Raw genomic sequence first — 18,677 nt, 5'->3', positions numbered from 1 at the left:
CTCAGTTATACAGCTTTGTGATAATAAAAAACATAAGAGCCCTCATTTTAGAATTTTAGAACTGTATTTGACTGAGATTCATGATTTCTGATGGAAATCTACTTAGTTTAAGAAGTGCATTGCCTTAACTCAGAACTTTGTATATTTTTTAAAAAAAGATATGTTTTAAATGCATTGTTAAAACATCCATTTTGGAGAGATCATCTGGATCATGTCTATATAAAAACAACAGATTTATATTACACTTCCGGAATACATAACATTTAAATTAAACTACAAAGATTCAGATCATCCTAATACTTACAGTCTTTGTATACAGAATTGAAAGCTTGAAAATCGTCCATATTAGCAAGCAGCACTGTACATTTCACCACTATAATCACAAAATAATTGCCAATTAATAAATTATAAAATTCTTAGTGAGGTTCTATAACAATGTATCAATATAGTAAACGTATGTGATATATTTTGATAAGTTAAAAAAAGGTATATAGTTTTAAAAAAAATAATAAAATAAGTGTTAATAAGTAATAAATGTAAGAACTAATATCTTTCTTACAGGATGGAAAAAATGACAGGTAGCTAGCAAGAACATGGGCACTGCTAAACACCAATGAATGCATGTACACGAGTAATGAGTATGTATGTATGCTAAGAATTTTCGTATAGCATTAAGAAACCTAGGAAATGGATATTGTTAGTTTTAAATGGCAAGTGGCATTCACTGTATAAAAAAAAAAGGAAAAAAAAAAATATGCTATTTATAAGAAGGAATAACTAAAAAATAATCAAATCAACATTTTAACCTTTAAGTTGAAGCTATCCTCAGAAAGGATATATAATGTATATATTTTACGTACATTATGAATAGATATACAGTCATTCCTCGACTTATGTCAGCTCAAGTTATGTCCTTTCAAAGATACAGATGTATCTCCGAAAGGACGCAATTCTTCTTTATTCCCATAAGGGAATAAATAACATTTTTGGCTATACTTTCAAACAAGACGCAAACAAGCATAAGGTAAAGCAAGCAAAGTGGCAACAGTGATTTCAGTGGCAACCTCCTTCGGCAGTCGGCACATGTCTTCAACAGTTCCTCTGTTGATTTTGTCTTTGAGAAATGGGTTATTTGTGTATTTATCGTTAAATATTTCATGATGTTTTGTGCAATATGGATCCCGTACACGCCCAATCAAAAAACCTAGTGAAATCACAGAAAAAGAGGCAAGCAATTGATCTTGAAATGAAGTTGCAAGTTATAAAGCAACATGAAGCTGATAATCCCATCAGTGTGATTGCACAAGTTTGGATGGTCTCATTCTATAGTGATGACCATTTTGAAAAATGAGGATTGAATAATATAAGCACGTAAACACAAGAAAGATATTTAATTAGCCAAATTCTGAAGACATATGAGTTAACAGCTACGTATTCACCTATTAACAAATTATCTTCCCATTTTCCTTCTCCTGAATACAAACGCTCAACTATGTCTCTTCCTGGAGTTTATCAAATTCCCTGCAACGGTAATCTCTCCTATTTTGGACAAACTGGATGTCTCTTGAAAAAAAAAATCCAAGAACATCAATCCACAATCATCACAACAAACCTGAAAAATCTGGATTGGCTCAGCATGGGATCGAAACTAACCACAACATCCTTTTGTCAAAAACTCGCCTCTTACATAGATCCCACTATAAATTTGAACATTTATTCAAAGAAAGTGTAGAGGCATTACTCCATCATCCTAACCTGAATCGGAATGACTGTATACCTATATCAAAAATCTGGGAAAGTCTAATCAGGATAACTCATTAATTCATATTAATTTTATGTTATTTAATATTATTAATTAATATCTTTATTTCAATCATGCCTCTGCTTAATAATATTCCCTTTAATACTTAGCGATATAACATCACGTGGTTTGTTCTATTTTTAAATGATCTATTGTTAGTATTCCACCTTGTATTTTTTAAAACTTCTTGTAGTGCCACTGAAGATGGTCTGCAATTTTCAGACCGAAATCTTTGGCTAATTAAATATCTTAGTTGTGTTTACGTGCTTATATTATTCAATCTTTATGTAACATTTATCCTTAAAATATCGAAAAGTAAGTATAAAATCGTAAAGACTGTGAAAGGATCTACTTCCATTAAATCGATGATAGTGACGAAGCAACGATAAGGTCCTACTGGTGATGTGGAAAAGCTACTTGCATCATGGATATAGGACCTGAACCAAAAGCGTATACCCCTTAGCACTGTGACCATAACCGCTAAGGCACAGTCTCTTCAACATGTTGAAGAAGAAAGCAGAACCTGATTATGACTACGAATTCAATGCTTCTTCCGGTTGGTTCATGAGATTTGAGCAGCATTTTGCACTGCATAAAGTGAAAATGTATGGGAATCTACAAGTGCTGAGAAGGCTGCCAAGGAGTTTGTGGAAAAATTGGATAAAATTATTATGGAGGAAAATTATTTGCCACAACAAATATTTAATATGGATGAGACGTCCTTGTTTCTGCAAAAAAAAAAAAATGCCCGAGCGGACATTCATTAACAAGAAGCTAAAATCTATGCCTAGTTTCAAAGTTCTTAATGCCCATATTACGATTCTGCTACAGGTAATGTGGCTGGATATAAACCAAAACCATTTGTGATATGGCACAGTGAGAATCCACGAATCTTCAAAAACATTAGCAAGCATACTCCCAGTTCATTATCAGAGCAATAAGAAGTCGTGGATGACTCAAAAATTGTTCGATGCCTTAATCAACTGTTATGCGAGTGAAATAAAAAGCTACTGTGTAGAAAATGTAGAATTTAAAATTATATTAATTCTAGATAATGCTCCAGGTCATCCGTCTTATAGTGGTGATCTTCACCAAGTTCAAGGTCATGTTTCTCTCTCCAAACACTACTTCATTGATCCAACCAATGGATCAGGGAGTTCTTGCAGTGTTTAAGGCTTATTATCTATGGAGAACTTTTTCACAAGCCATTTCTGCTACTGAAGGAAATGACCAGACTCGCATGCAATTTTGGAAAACATTCAATATTTATCATGCTATTAAAAATATTGCTGTGGCTTGGGACGAAGTGACCTCTCAATGCATGAGTGGCATATGGAAAAAAACATTAAAAGGTTTGTGCATGATATTGTAAGTTTGTAATAGTGGGCCTAGCAAACAATCTGAATCTTGAAGTGAATGATGACAACATAATTCAACTCATAGAAAGTTCCCCTGAAAAGTTGACTAATGAAAAATTGGTCGAACTGGAACAACTGCTGCAGAAGAGGAAAAATGAGAAAAGGAAGCAGGAAAAGAGAAACAGGAAGAGGTAGTCAAACAATTTACAGTGAAGGGTCTTGCAGAAATGTTCTTTTCAGTTAGCGATGTTCTCAAAATGGCTAAAGACATGGACCCCAATGTTGAACACTACTTAATAATAGAAACGAAAGTACATGATGCATTTGCTTGCTATGAATAAATTTATGATGAAAAGAAGAAGAGGAATAAGCAAAGCACATTGGATATTTTCATCAAAATAACAAAGGTTAGAAGAAGAGCCACAGCCTGATCGTTCACACAGGGAAGGTAATGAAGATGTGATCGTGGAGGAAGATTTGGGTGACTATTCTCGTGTTTTATAGTGGCAGTAACACAGCACAGTTTTATAATAAGATTTAAAAATTAAAATGAGAGTATACTTATTATGGTTAAGTCCTTAACCCCAATAACTGTGTTGATTTAATGTATCAACTTATGTCCTGCCGGATGGAGTAGAACCAGGACATAAGTCGAGGGATGACTGATATACAGTCATAGTCCAGTGTTAGTTTGAATGATGAAAATGAAAGTATGTGAAAAGTGCGATGCCAGAACTTCCAAAAATGAGAATGGTGTAAACAGGAATAATCAGAAAATGGATGAAAGTGCTTGTGATGGTGATAACAGAAGTGATGTGGAAGAGCTTAGGAAAGAGTTAATGAAAATGAGGAATCAGATTATGTGTCTGAAGGAGGAAATTGAATGTTTAAAGAAGAGCGTAACTAATGTAACTGACAAGGAAGTTAATCAGAAGATACAAGTATCAAAGGATGATAGGGCTACTTTATCTGGTGGCTCAATCATTAACGGTGTGGTAAAAAATAAAGTGCACAAGACATGTTTTACTGGTGTTACAATAAAACAAATATCAGATGCTTTGCATAGAAGGAAGGAAGAGGCATTCAGATTAGTGGTAGGCACAAATGACTTGAATAGTGAGACAAAGAAGGGATTTGAAGAAGCTGTTGCAGGAAGTGATTGGAAAATAGTGTCATCGGGAAAGTGGTTAGTTTGTTGCCCAGATATGACAGCAGTCAATGTTATTGAATAATAAGATGGCTGAATTGTGTCAGGGTGGAGAGGTTGAGAAACAGGTTGTGAAAGGATGAAAAGAGGATGGATACAAAGGTGAGGAAATGATTATAGCAGGGCAAACTGATGCAGGATCAGGGAAATGGATATGGTCAGGATGAAAAGAGAAGTGCACTATAGTAGAGAGAGAGAGAGTAAAAAGTGATTGTGTTGATGCGATGGCCTCAAAGAATGGAGAATTGTTATGCTTGTATAACAATATATGGAGTATCAGAAATAAAAGGGCTGAATGTGTAGCGCTGATTGAATTAGTGTGCCCAAGCGTAACTGGCATAAGTGAAACTTGGTTGAATGAGGATGATATACTGTCAGGATTTGAAATGGTGGGATACAGAATTTTCCAAAAAGGATAGGAAGATGAAGAGAGAAGGGAAAGTATTGTTAATGGTAGTATAGGAATTGTGTCCTTCAAGAGTCGAAGTGGAAAATAGCAGCATGCATGAAAGTTTTGAAGCTGTTTGTGCGAAGTTGAGATCAGAAGAATAGTATATCTAATAGGATGCTGTTATAGATCAGGGAATGTGGAGAGTACTGATTGTGAAATGTTTAGACAAATCAGTTGAGCTACTAAAGGGCTGTCGATGCTCAATACATAGCCTCTTGCAGTCAAGTCATCCCCACCTTTCAGCGGTATAGCCTGTTTCCACAAAAAAGGCTCTGGTGAGCCTGGCAAGCACTGCCACCGCAAAGGCATATCTTCCCTAGTTGGAGGAATTGTCAACTTAACCTCTAGGTGATCGATGTTTTCATCACCCAATGAAATACCAGCACTTTTTTTAAATTAGAGACCTCAGGTGGATGTAGCCATGTTTGGCCACTAGAGCAAAGGTTCCGGTTTCTGTCCCTGTCACTCTTCCCACATGCAGTGATACCCTCAAAGACATACCAATCTCACTGAAGGGGGCCCCCGGACCCTTCCCAATTAGAGAGTAAGAGTACAGCAGTAAAATGATTCTGCAAGCCAGCCACTGGTTAGTACAAAGGGCCGAATCAGGTAAGGACTGATCAGCTAGCGAAAAATCCTGCAACCACATGTTTTGCCAGTTCATGACTAGAAGGAGACCAAATACTGTGGCTGCAGGGGGAACTGTCGAGGCCACGTATGGAGAGAAGACGGATTTCCTCCTGTGTGGATAGTATGTTTGCAAGTCTGTCACCTCTCACTGCATACTCCCCCACTTCCTTTTTATCTCTACATCATCAAACACGACAAACCACAACTGAAAGAAATGCATTTTCACTGCGGATCTCAAAAATTCTCTCAAAATAGTTCAAAAAATCCACAGAAAATATCAAAAATCCAACCAAATAAAATCATACAAGACAACAGAAATCCAACCAAATAACCCACAACACTAATTCTTATCAAAAAAAAAGTTTCTGCATCCACTTCACCAATATTCATGGCCTAAACAGCAAAATAAATGATGTGCACCACCACCACCTACAGTCATCAAAACCAGAACTACTATTCCTTTCAGAACCCCAACCGGCAACCTCAACAGCCCAAACTACACATTACACAGCTCTTTCCGCCACAAGGGTGCATTCGTAAGAACTGACAACCATGCCAGAGACCCCCACTATAATCAAATAGTGGGGGATTCATTGAATCCCCCACTATTTGATCTGCTTTGGCTCAAAATTTCTCTACCAAATCAACCTGCCCTTTTCATATGCTCCCGCTATTGCTCTCCAAACTCTGGCAACCACTCTGATCTCTTCAACTTTTTCTCTCTCTAAAGCTCAACTTTCTGTAGTCTAAGTACTCCAATAGTGAGGTCATCCTTCTTGGAGGACTTCAATGTCCGCAACTCATATTGGCTCCCCTTCTCCAGTTTCACTGATCAAGCAGGCAGGGACGCTAAGGTGTTCACTATCAGCAATGACCTATCTAAGATCATCAATCTTCCAATTTGCAACACACTTGACCTCTTCCTAACAAGTTCCCCTTCCAGGTATACTGTGCTTGTCAGTTCTTCCCTTGGAAACTCTAATCACCTCATACAAGTCTCTTTTTGCTGCAGGAAAAATCTACACTCACCAGTTTACAGTCTCATGTCCTTTGGCACTACAAGGGTGCCAAATGGGATGATGTCCGTGACTTCTATTTCTCCTTCCATTGGTACAACTACTCCTTCAGTAGTTCTGATCAACCACATGCTCAGGCCAAATAACAGAAATCATCCTCACAGGAATGAAGGCTTTCATCCCTATTCCAGTGCAAACTCTCAGCCATCATCCAAGCCTTGGTTCTCGAAAAAGTGTGCCAATGCTGTAAAAGAAAAAACTCTGTTTACCACAATTGGCTCAAAGCCAAAACTCCAGCTTTTCTCTCTCTCCCTATACCGCAGCTCACAATAGTTGTAAAAGAATCATCACCAAGTCCAAGTTAGATTTTGAAAGGGCCAAAAGCTGCAAACTTGCCTCTTACCCAAATGGCAGTCACTCCTTCTGGTCACTTTCAAAGGCCATTGGGTGCAACTTCTGAGCAGGTTTTAACCACTCTTACATCTACATGATGGTGCTGAAGTCACCTCACCAAATGACAAGACCAACTTACTTCATCACTCTTCTCTTCCAATTCCTGCATTGATGACCTGGGCAAAGTTTTCTCCACTCCACAAAGAACGGTTCCCTTCATGTCTCCTGTAGTCTTCCAAAAAAAAAAAAAAAGAAGTCTGAAGAATCCTTAACAACCTGAACACAAATAAGGCATCTGGTCCTGAGGGTATCCCATCTATTGTGCTAAAACACCGTGCCTCAGAACTAGCAGTTATCATGAATTACCTCTTCAATCTATCCTATTCAACTGGCATCTACCCTACAACATTGAAATAGGACCACATCCAATCCATCCCAAAGAAAGGTGATAAGAGTCAACCAACAAACTACAGTCTGATTACTCTCACTTCTGTTCTCTCTAAAGTTATGGAGAAGGTCATCAACAACCAACGCATGAACCACCTAGAGTCACACCAACTAAACAGTAACCAGCAGTATGGATTCTGCCACTCAAGATCAACAGCTGATCTTGCTTACCACTCACTTCTGGACTCAGGCCATGGAGAAATTTGTAGAAACTCATGTAATTACCCTTGACATTTCAAAGGCATTTGATTGGGTTTGGCAAGGGGGGGGGGGACTACTTAACAAACTGTTGATTAATTTTAATGATATAGATGAGAACACACACTGATAAGAAAATAACTATTTATTAACTTATTGCTGATATTTCACTGGTACTTAACAAACTGCCATCCTATGGTCTGCCTTCCCCACTCTGCAATTGGATTGCCAACTTCCTCCCTGGTTGCTCACTACGTGTCATAGTGGATGGTTTACTCTCCTCATATTTCCCTACCAATGCAGGAGTACTCGTGGTTCTGGTCTTTCATCCAAGTATAAAAACAACCTACTCTCACAGACTTCAATCTTATCCATAGTTTTGCTGACAACAGTACACTCCGTTCCTCCTTTTCATTCAACAAACCCATTAGTGCTTAAGTATTAGAATTCTCAAGATCTACCACGACCAGGGACCTGAATTCAGATCTCCTAGCTATCTCAGTGAGGCACAGACAGCCTTGTAAACTTCAATGCCACCAGAACTCAGTTCTGTCTGATCTCTTGTAAGAAAGAGCTCGCATTGCTTCCCCTTACCTTCAGTAATACTGAGATATCCAAACACGATCAGATTTTGCTTTATGGACTGATTTGCACCTCCAATCTTTCCTGGCATAACCATATTTCAACTATATCTTCTGTAGCTGCCAAAAACTTGGTGTACTTTTTTGCATAAAACACTACTTCACACTTTCACAGCTGTTAATGCTGTACAAAGCCCAAATCCACCCAGCCATGGAATATTGCTCCCATATTTGGAATGGTGCACCAAAATTGTCTCGATTCTATCCAAAAGAGGGCAATCCAGCTAATTAATGATCTCTCTCAGAGACCCACTTCAATCCCTTTCTCACAAACATTCAGTTTCTGCCTTGTGCCTTTTCTACAGATACTTTCAAGTACAGTGCTCTACTGAATTGGCCACTATTATTCTTCCACTCTCCTCCAAAATCATTAAAACAAGAGCCACTGCTAACCAACACACTTTTACAGTCCATCTTAAAACTCACCAAACCAACTTCAGTGTCTCCTCTTTTTATTTCATCTAGATTCCACCTTTCTTCCATTCCTCTTGCCCACACATGGCATTAGTGTGCTATAGGTCTTGTGGCCTTTTGTGTGTGGACCAGATTACATGTTCATATTATTTACTGACTGAATTCCGAGAATTAGAAAAACAAATTAATTTAACACACAACATGTTTCGTTGGAATACTGATTTCTTCAGGTATAAGAACATTAAAAGCAAACATAAAAAGCACCATAAAGAAACATTGTACCACTACAAAAAACAGACTATGAGCTGAATTAAGTTTGAACTGAAGCTACAGTCCAGGCTAAAATTCCATTGTTAGGCATATGCAAGCGTGTGACTTCACAAGTGCGCCAGTATCTGATAGCAGAGCTATGCGAGTCTGGTAAACTATAATTAAGGTTACTGTTTATGTGAGAAGAGTCTAGGATAATTTCTTTGGATTCAACTATGCGGCGTTCTACTTCATCATGGCATATATGAATGTTGGCAGCCTTCATTATTTGTGTTCACTGAGAACAGGACATGGCTTGAGAGGGCACTTGCTCTGGTTCTACTATAAGCAATGTCTCTCTAATGTTCTTTGAGACGCAAAAGGATGGATCTGACATAATATGGTTTCCCACAGTCACATATAATTTTATATACAGCTGGAAACTGAAGATGATTGTGAGCCTGTTTTGGTTGGTTTAGAATTGATCCGAGTTTAGGAAGAGTGGAAAAGCACGCTTTTACATTAAATTTTTTCAAAATTCTTCTTAGTTTCTGGGAGAGCGAGCTAATGTACGGTAAAGAGATATAACCCTTGGAGTTGCCCTGTGTCTCTGTGTTTTTTGAGGACAGCGGTATAGTTGTTTATTGATAGTTTTCGAAGAGTAGTCATTATTTGTGAAGGTTCTTTTGAGATGTTGTAGTTCATTTTTCAGCTCTTCCTCATCTGACAATACAAACCCTGGCACGATGAACCAGAGTAGAGATGATACCTAGCTTCTGTGCTGGATAGTGGTGTGAGGACACATGCAGGTATCTATCTGTGTGCGTTGATTTTCTGAAGATCGAGATTTTTAAGGAGTCAGACATCTTAGTAAATTTGAGATCCATTTTCTTCAATTTCTATGGTAAACTTGATGTCTGGGTGGAAGTTGTTTAAGTGATTTAAAAAAATGTGAAGATTATCTATACCATATTCCCAAATAAGGAATATGTCATTCATGTAACGGAGCCAGATTTTAGGTTTAAGTGTAGCAGTAGAGATTATCTTTTCTTATGTTTCCATATGTTTTATGATAAGATGACAAATGTGTTAGAGAGGGGAAAATCATATACAGTGAAATTCTTGGACTTTGCAAAAGCATGTGATAAATTACCACATGATAAATTGGTGTACAAGCTGCAGAGGATAGGAATAGATATTATATTGTTTAGATGGATCAGAGATTGGGTCTCTGAATGATACCAGCAAATTGTGGATGATAAAGTCATGTCTCAGAAAAGGAAGGCAACCAGTGGTGTGCCTCAGGGTTCTGTTTTTTGGGCCCTTACTGTTTAACTTGTTTGTTAATGACATTTCATGCAGATTGACTGGAGATCTTCAAATGTTTGCAGATGATGCAAAATTAGGTACAATTATCAGCAGTAGTGCTGATGTTAATTCTCTACAGGAAGATTTGAATAGACTTTTAGCTTGAACAAATGAGTGGGATTGCAGTTTTAGTATTAATAAATACAAGGTGTTATACTTTGGGATACAGAGATATATAGATATATAAGGCTATGTACTGTATTGATGGAGCCGTACTTCAGGAAGTGGATGAGATTCTGGATCTTGGAGTGATGGTGGACAGTGGACTGAAGTTCTGAGGGCACATTGCACATGTTACAAAGACTGCACATCATATAGCTACTATGATAAAAAGTACACTGACATGTAGGGGATAAGCAGGTGGTGCCTCTATATAAGGCATTGGTTAGACCACATATGGACTATTGTGCTCAGATTTGGTCACCTAGTTTCCACTGTGATGTGGAAACACTAGAGAGGGTCCAAAGATGAATAAACAAAGTGATATTAGGACTCTGGAGTGTTGGCTATGAAGAGTGTTTGAGAGAATGTAGATTACAGAGGTTTGTGAATAGGAGGAAAAGAGGAGATATGATAGAGAAGACCTTCATGTTAGTTAAGGGATTCTATCAGATTAATACAGAAGAAATTATAAAAAGAGTGGATGTTAAGATGGGAAGAACGAGATGCTATCCCTGGAAGTTGTATAAAGACATGGTGAAGAAGGGTGTGAGGAGTAGATTTTTTACGTGGAGAGATGTTAATGAATGGAATGCATTGCCTGAGTGCAGGTAGTGTAAATAACTTCAAAGTTCGTTATGATAGACATTTTGCTGGTTGAGTGGATCTCCCATGATGAGTCTTGACTCCATGGAGGTTATCTAATAATAATAAAAAATCAGCTAACATCTTTTATTCTCTTACAGGGAGTAGGCAAGGCCTTTAAACCATATCTAGCTTTTGGAGACTGAGTGGATAGTTCAATCTCCACTGGTAGCCAATCAGATATAGCTGGCCCATGTCTATCACTAATTATAGGCAGCACAGATGAACAGATGGGCAAACCAGTTCTGCCATCTCTTGCTACCTAATTCTAACAGGATATGTTACTGTCTGAAATAATGTGGATTCTACAGTCGATTTTCTTGAGTTTGTGGGATGAAAAACTCGAGTTTCCAGGAGAAAAAACTGCTTGTCCATGCCAGAGATCGACTACAGGAACCAGTCGAAGATAGGCTTAGAAAAAGTTCCTCCAGTCAGTGACTAGACTTGAACTTATAATAATAATTTTATGTTGAGTCCATACATGAGAGGTTGGTTAATCAATCCATGGTATGTTTATATGTACTGTGTACAGATAGTGGGTTAGGAAGGGAGAAACCTGTTTACATTTGATTTAAAAGCGTGTATATTGTATTCCTTAGGAAACATAAGGTGAAAGACTGTTCCACAATACAGCAGTAGCAAAGATGAAGGAAGAGAAAAGGAAACTTGTTTGTTTATTGAAGGGATGTTGGGCGATAGCCACACGTGTTCCAATGGACTTAGTACTGAGTGGGGGAAGTTAATGATGATATTTCAGATGAATATTTGCCATGGAAATATTTATAGAATACACATATTGCAGAAACCAAATGCCTGTGCAAAAGTAGGAGGAGTTGGTAAGAGATGGGTTATTAATCAATCTAATTACCCCCCCCTTGTATTGAGTCAAGCATTTTGGGGGAACTCTTAGGGCTGCCACTCCAAATGTGAGAGCAGTATTCAATAGCTGAACAGATTTGTGATTTGTATAAGGTTAACAGCTGTTCAGAGGTGAGGTAATGTCTTGAGCAAAAGAAAAATCCTAATTTTTTTAGAAGATGATGATGCAATGGTTGTGTTTTTGCCAGGAGAGGCTTGATGTCAGGGTGATTCCAAGAGAAATCTCATCATGTCTAGAAATCTGGGTGTTGTCAAAAGGTAATACTGGGAGAAAAATGGCCCTTATTTGTGAGAAATAAGGTAGAACTGGGTTTCGCTAGCATTAAAATTGACTAGGTTATCTGAACCCTACTGGTGGATGGCTTGGAGATCAGAATTGAGCACAGCAGTGGTTGATATTCTATAGGTTGAGGTGATCAGTGTAGAGTAAGGTTTATCGAATAAAAGGGAGGAGTGCAATGTGCTGTCATCGGCAAAACTGTTTTGGGTTGGAGGTCAACTGAAGTAGGTCATTGATATATAGCAGAAAGAGGGTTGGTGAGAGGACAGAACCTTGTGGAACCTTAGTATTAGTTGATTGGTAGGATAAGGAACCATCCACCATCACATATAGCAAGCAGCCAGAGAGAATGCTGGAAATCCAACTACAAAAGTCCTGAACAGACCAAACAATGGGAGTAAAATAATCTGTATATATTATAAATTTACATAATTCAAAATATGAGGGATCGAGTTAGACTATAGTAAATCAAGAGTGTCTCAACACAAAATACGAGGCTAATCTTCTTGAATGGTAGGCAGTCTCAAGTAGAGTGATGTGGACAAATATCAGAATGGGGAATTGGCCAATGAGACTTATTTATGCCGATGGTCCCACAGAACGTTCCACTAAGGTAGAAGTAGAGGAATTTTTTGATTGCTTGTGCTCTTATGGAATACAGAGACAAATGTAAGAAAGCTAAACAGTGTGTAAAACTAGCTAAACAAAAGTCATGGGAGGACTTTGGCCAGAACATAGGATATAAATATCATAAAGGTGGCAAAATATTCTGGAGGTGAGGTTGTTGAAGAAGCTTAGGAATGGAGGAAAGAGTGCTGTAAAAGGAGTTAGAGATAATAAACTTGACTTGAAAACAGGAGAAAAAGATATCCTTGAAGTATGGAGTAATTACTTTGAAAATTTGCTAATGAAACAAGCAGTGATGACAGCACAGTGATAAAAAAACACTGACCAGGCATGCAGTCAGGAATACATATCCATACTTGACGCGTAGAAAAAGCATCAAAGGCTTGAAACAACATTTGCTACAACAAATAGTGAAGAAATCATGGGAATATAACAAAGATCTGTATTTAAGTTTTGTCAATTTGGAAAACACATATGACAAGGTGCCAAGAGAGAAGCTATTCAATGCGCTACAGTTATATGGTGTCAATGGGGCATTATATCAAGCAATACTTAGTCTTTATTTGAGTTGTAAGTCAGCAGTTAGAATTGAAGGAAGTACAGGAAGATGGTTTAATGTTAAATCTGGTGTGAGACAAGGATGTACATTATCCCCTCTGTTATTCATTATCTATATTTGTTGTTTTAAGGATACTTGCGACATAAGACTGAATGATATAATCACGTAATCACAAGAAAGATATTTATTTAACCAAATATTTCGGTCTGGAAATAGCAGACCATCGTCGGTGGTATTACAAGAACAGTTTAAAAAATATACAAGCTAGAATACTAACAATAGATCGTTGAAATTAGAACATGCCGCGTGATGTTATATCACTAAGTATGAAACGAAATATTTTGAAGTAGAAACATGATTGAATTTGCTATTAAAAAAAAAAAAAAAAAAAAAAAAAAAAAAAAAAAAAAAAAAAAAATTAATGAGTAATCTTGATTAGGCTTTCCCAGATTTTTGATATAGATATGCAGTCATTATGAATCGTAAACATTATGAATCCAACCTGAATCGTAATGACTGCATATCTATATCAAAAATCTGGGAAAGCCTAATCAAGATTACTCATTAATTTTTTTTTTTTTTTTTTTTTTTTTTTTTTTTTTTTTTTTTTAATAGCAAATTCAATCATGTTTCTACTTCAAAATATTTCGTTTCATACTTAGTGATATAACATCACGCGGCATGTTCTAATTTCAACGATCTATTGTTAGTATTCTAGCTTGTATATTTTTTAAACTGTTCTTGTAATACCACCGACGATGGTCTGCTATTTCCAGACCGAAATATTTGGTTAAATAAATATCTTTCTTGTGATTACGTGATTATATCATTCATTATCTATATGGATCACATTATGAAGGAAAGTGGTATTAAACATGATATCAAAATTGGAGATGTTAATGTCAGCTCTTTGCTTTATGCGGACGATGTTATTCTTCTAAATAAACCTGCTACAAGTCTGCAAGATTCTCTGACTAAATTGATTAACTGTTGTAATAGATATGTTATGAAGGTTAGCAGTAAAAAGACAAAGACAATGAAAATAGGCAGAATTATTGTAAATGTCAACTGTGTCGTGAATGGAGAACCTGTGGAACAAGTAAAACATTTTAGTTACTTAGGCACGATTTTTAGTTAAGATGGTAAATTAAATATGGAAATAGACAACAGAATCAACAAAGCTGGTATGGTAGGAAGTCAATTGAATAAATTCATATGGAATAAGAGAGAAATTAGTCGGAACACTAAATTAGCTGTATACAAGACAGTGTTCAAACCAGTTTTAACTTATGGATCTGAGTGCTGGGTCAGAAGTAAAACACTTGACCATAGGGTCTTGACTTGGGAGGTGGCTAAAGGTGTGGAATTTAGAACTAAGACGGGGTACATGTGGAATTATCGGGCTGGAAAGAATGACAAGCTTAGGAGTTTGATTGGTTAAGTGCCATGGCATGTACAGCAAGGACTAGAAGTTGATAGTGCATGGGAGGCAGTTAAAAAGTGTTTGCATGAAGCAATGGCTGACTGTATACCTAGAGTCCGAATAATAAATCAAGTAGGGGTTAAAAGGATGAATAACACCATTAAGCTTGAGTTGCAAAAAAAGAAACAACAATGGAGAGAATTTAAGGAGAAAGGTGACCGGCAGGCACATGAACGGTATAAAGCACAGACCAGAAGGGTAACAAGTGAGGTAAGAAAAGCAAAAAAGGATTACGAAAAAACATTGGCCATGCAGGCTAAAGAGAATCCTAAACAGTTTTTTCGATATGTTGCAAGTAAAAGGAAAAATGTATATGGCAGAATGATTTTAAAGAATGCTGATGGTAGGGAGGTAACTGAATCAGATGATATAGTTGAGTTACTGAGTGGGCTCTTTGCAAGAATATATCATCCAGGTGGTGACATTGCAGAAATCAATGAACCAGTAGATTATACGGGAATTGTGGTGAATGAAGTGGAGGTGAGTAGTCTATTGCATAACCTCAATGTCAATACATCTGTGGGATTGGATGGTATACCAACTCGTGTCGTACAAGAAGCAGCTAAAGAATTGTCAGTATCCTTGACCATTTTGTTTAATTTGAGTTTCGGGTCTGGGTTAGTCCCAAGGGGGGATTGAAACAGGGGAAAATAGTTCCACTGCATAAAGGTGGTTCCAAGACTGCTGTTGTAAATTACTGACCGATTAGCATTTCAGGAATCATTGTCAGGGTATTAGAGAAATTAGTCAAGAAAAGAATACAGGATTGGATAGATGAAAATGGGATTTGTATGGGAGACAACATGGCTTTGTGAAGGGTGCATCATGCCTCAGTAACTTGCTCACGTTTTATAACACAGTGAAGGCTGAACTGGATAAGGTTTTACAGTGATTCTACTGGACCTTGCCAAGACCTTTGACAGGATACCACATGGAACCCTAATCAGTAATCTGAAGCAGATGGGGATGGATATAGGGTTGGTGAGATGGATAGGAGAGTGGTTGATGGAGAGATACCAGAGAGTGGTTTATTCAGGAGTTGAGTCTAAAAGACGGCAAGTGACTAGTGGTGTGCCACAGGGCTCTGTTCTTGGACCACTACTTTTCAATTTGTTCATCAATGATATAGGAAAGGATCTGAGAGGAAGTGTTCACTTGTTTGCTGATGATGCAAAGTTGGGTAGAGCAATTGTGAGTGCACAGGATGTCAAAATTTTACAGGATGATTTGGATAGTTTGGAGGACTGGGGTAGGAAAAATGGATGTCAATTTAATGCGGCAAAGTGTAAGGTTGCTTAAGGGTCAAAGCTGTATAACTGAGAGGAGACCTTCACACAGCCTTTAAAGGAATGCAGAAAACCAACCAGGGCTTCTGACCTAATGTCCAATCCTCACCTTCTCGTAGTGCACCCTGTTGGGTATCTACTTGGATACTGAACGAACGAATGGGCTGGCAATTTGGGATTTAGCCAACCAAATTGTATTCTTATTGGCTAAACCAAAATAAAAAATGATGGTACAACATGGCAAAATTTCATGCTGGCTGGGGCATCGCCCGGTTAAACAAGGCCCCCGTTGTTTTCGCCAGGGAACCAGGGCGAACAGTGAAAAGTCAGCTACTGGAACGAATCTGAAAACAAACCCCAACTCAACATCACCAGAGTTAAAGATAGGTACTATCAACATAAGAAGCCTGAATGGCAAAGAAATGGAGCTAGCTGAGGAATTAGATAAGTACCAGATCGACATATTAGGGGTGACTGAAACAAAAAAGACCAAAACTGGTGAGATCGTTCTGAGCAATAAATACAAAATGTTATATTTAGGCAATGACAATCAAGTAAAAGGAGTAGCCATAGTATTCAACACAAAATATGAGGCTAATCTTCTTGAATGGCAGTCAGTCCCAAGTAGAGTAATGTGGGCAAATATGAGAATGGGGAACTGGACAATGAGACTTATTTGTGCCTATGGTCCCACAGAAGGTTCTACTAAGGTAGAAAGGGAGGAATTTTTTGACGCTTTAGAAAAAGCAATGACACAATGAAAAAGGAAAAGTTGGTCCTTGTTGGGGATCTAAATAGCAGAGTAGAAAATGATTGTGAGACATACAAAAATATTTTGGGAAAATTTGGAGAAAAGACCAAAGCTAATAATAATAATGGCAAATATCTGTTGAATTTCTACTCAGGACATGGACTGGTTATTACTAACACCATGTTCCAACATAAAAATGTGCACAAATTCACATGGAGAGAAGAGGCTAGGAATAAGAAAAGTCTCATTGACTATGTTATTGTTGATAGTGATGTTTTTCCCGTGGTGCAGGACACCAGAGTGTTCAGAGGATTTGAAATTGGAAGTGATCACTATTTAGTCTTGAGCAGGATAAAATTGAATTTCATATTCAAAAGAATAACATGTAAGAAAGTTTTAAAGCGAATAAAAGTTGAGCAGCTCTCAGATGTGAACTGTAGACTAAAATACACAAAGATTATTGAAGGAAAAATGAAACAGTTTGAGAACAGGAATCAAACCTTGGAGATTCAGTGGCAAGCTCTGAAGAAAACATTGATTGATTCTGCCAGAGAGGCATGTGGTGAGGTTGTCTGCAACGATAAAAAAATCAGAACTCCCTGGTGGACACAGGAAGTTATAGAGGCAGTGAAGGAAAAGAAGAAAGCATATCAAAAGTTCCAGTCAAATAAGTCAGCTTTTGCTCTTAGAGAATATAGAGACAAATGCAAGAATGCTTGCAAGGTTGGGGTGCTTAAGGGTCAAAGCTGTATAACTGAGAGGAGACCTCCACATAGCCTTTAAAAGAATGCAGAGAACCGACCAGGGCTTCTGACCTAATGTCCAATCCTCACCTTCTCGTGGTGCACCCTGTTGGGTATCTACTTTGATACTCAGCAAACGAGGATGGGCTGGCAATTTGGGATTTAGCTGACCAAATTGTATTCTTATTGGTTAAACCAAAATAAAAAATGATGGTACAACATGACAAAATTTCATGCCGGCTGGGGCATCGCCCGGTTAAACTAGGCCCCTGTTGTTTTCGCCAGGGAACCAAGGTGAACAGCGAAAAGTCAGCTACTGGAACAAATCTGAAAACAAACCCCAACTCAACATCACCAGAGTTAAAGATCGGTACTATCAATGTAAGAAGCATGAATGGCAAATAAATGGAGCTAGCTGAGGAATTAGATAAGTACCAGATCGACATAATAGGGGTGACTGAAACAAAAAAGACCAAAACTGGCGAGATCTTTCTGAGCAATAAATACAAAATGTTATATTCAGGCAATGACAATCAAGGAAAAGAAGGAGTAGCCATAGTATTCAACACAAAATACGAAGCTAATCTTCTTGAATGGCAGTCAGTCTCAAGTAGAGTAATATGGGCAAATATGAGAATGGGGAACTAGACAATGAGACTTATTTGTGCCTATGATTATACAGAAGGTTCTACTAAGGTAGAAGTGGAGGAATTTTTTGACGCTTTAGAAAAAGCAACTGACACAATGAAAAAGGAAAAGTTGGTCCTTGTTGGGGATCTAAATAGCAGAGTAGGAAATGATTGTGAGACATACAAAAATATTTTGGGAAAATTTGGAGAAAAGGGCAAAGCTAATAATAATGGCAAATATTTGTTGGATTTCTGCTCAGGACATGGACTGGTTATTACTAACACCATGTTCCAACATAAAATGTGCACAAATTCACATGGAGAGAAGAGGCTAGGAATAAGAAAAGTCTCATTGACTATGTTATTGTTGATAGTGATGTTTTCTCCCTGGTGCAGGACACCAGAGTGTACAGAGGATTTGAAATTGGAAGTGATCACTATTTAATCTTGAGCAGGATAAAAT

At 37.7% G+C, this 18,677-nt stretch overlaps 1 protein-coding gene across 1 annotated transcript in view; it reads right to left on the bottom strand.

Moving 5' to 3' along the window:
* Positions 1 to 18,677, bottom strand: part of UK114 (reactive intermediate imine deaminase A homolog UK114) — a 75,589-nt gene that overhangs the window by 31,649 nt on the left and 25,263 nt on the right. Inside the window, exon 4 of the mRNA XM_090401732.1 lies at positions 305 to 373. Within this exon, the coding sequence (XP_090257858.1) occupies positions 305 to 373 (69 nt within the window). The remainder of the gene's footprint in view (positions 1 to 304; positions 374 to 18,677) is intronic.

This window comes from Typopeltis vanoorti, chromosome 12, assembly GCF_054136105.1.
Source record: "Typopeltis vanoorti isolate ZY-2024b chromosome 12, IOZ_Tvanoo_1.0, whole genome shotgun sequence".
NCBI classification, from domain to species: Eukaryota; Metazoa; Arthropoda; class Arachnida; order Uropygi; family Thelyphonidae; genus Typopeltis; species Typopeltis vanoorti.
Note: the sequence above shows the minus strand (reverse complement) of the source record. Positions and strands in the feature narration are given on the sequence as shown.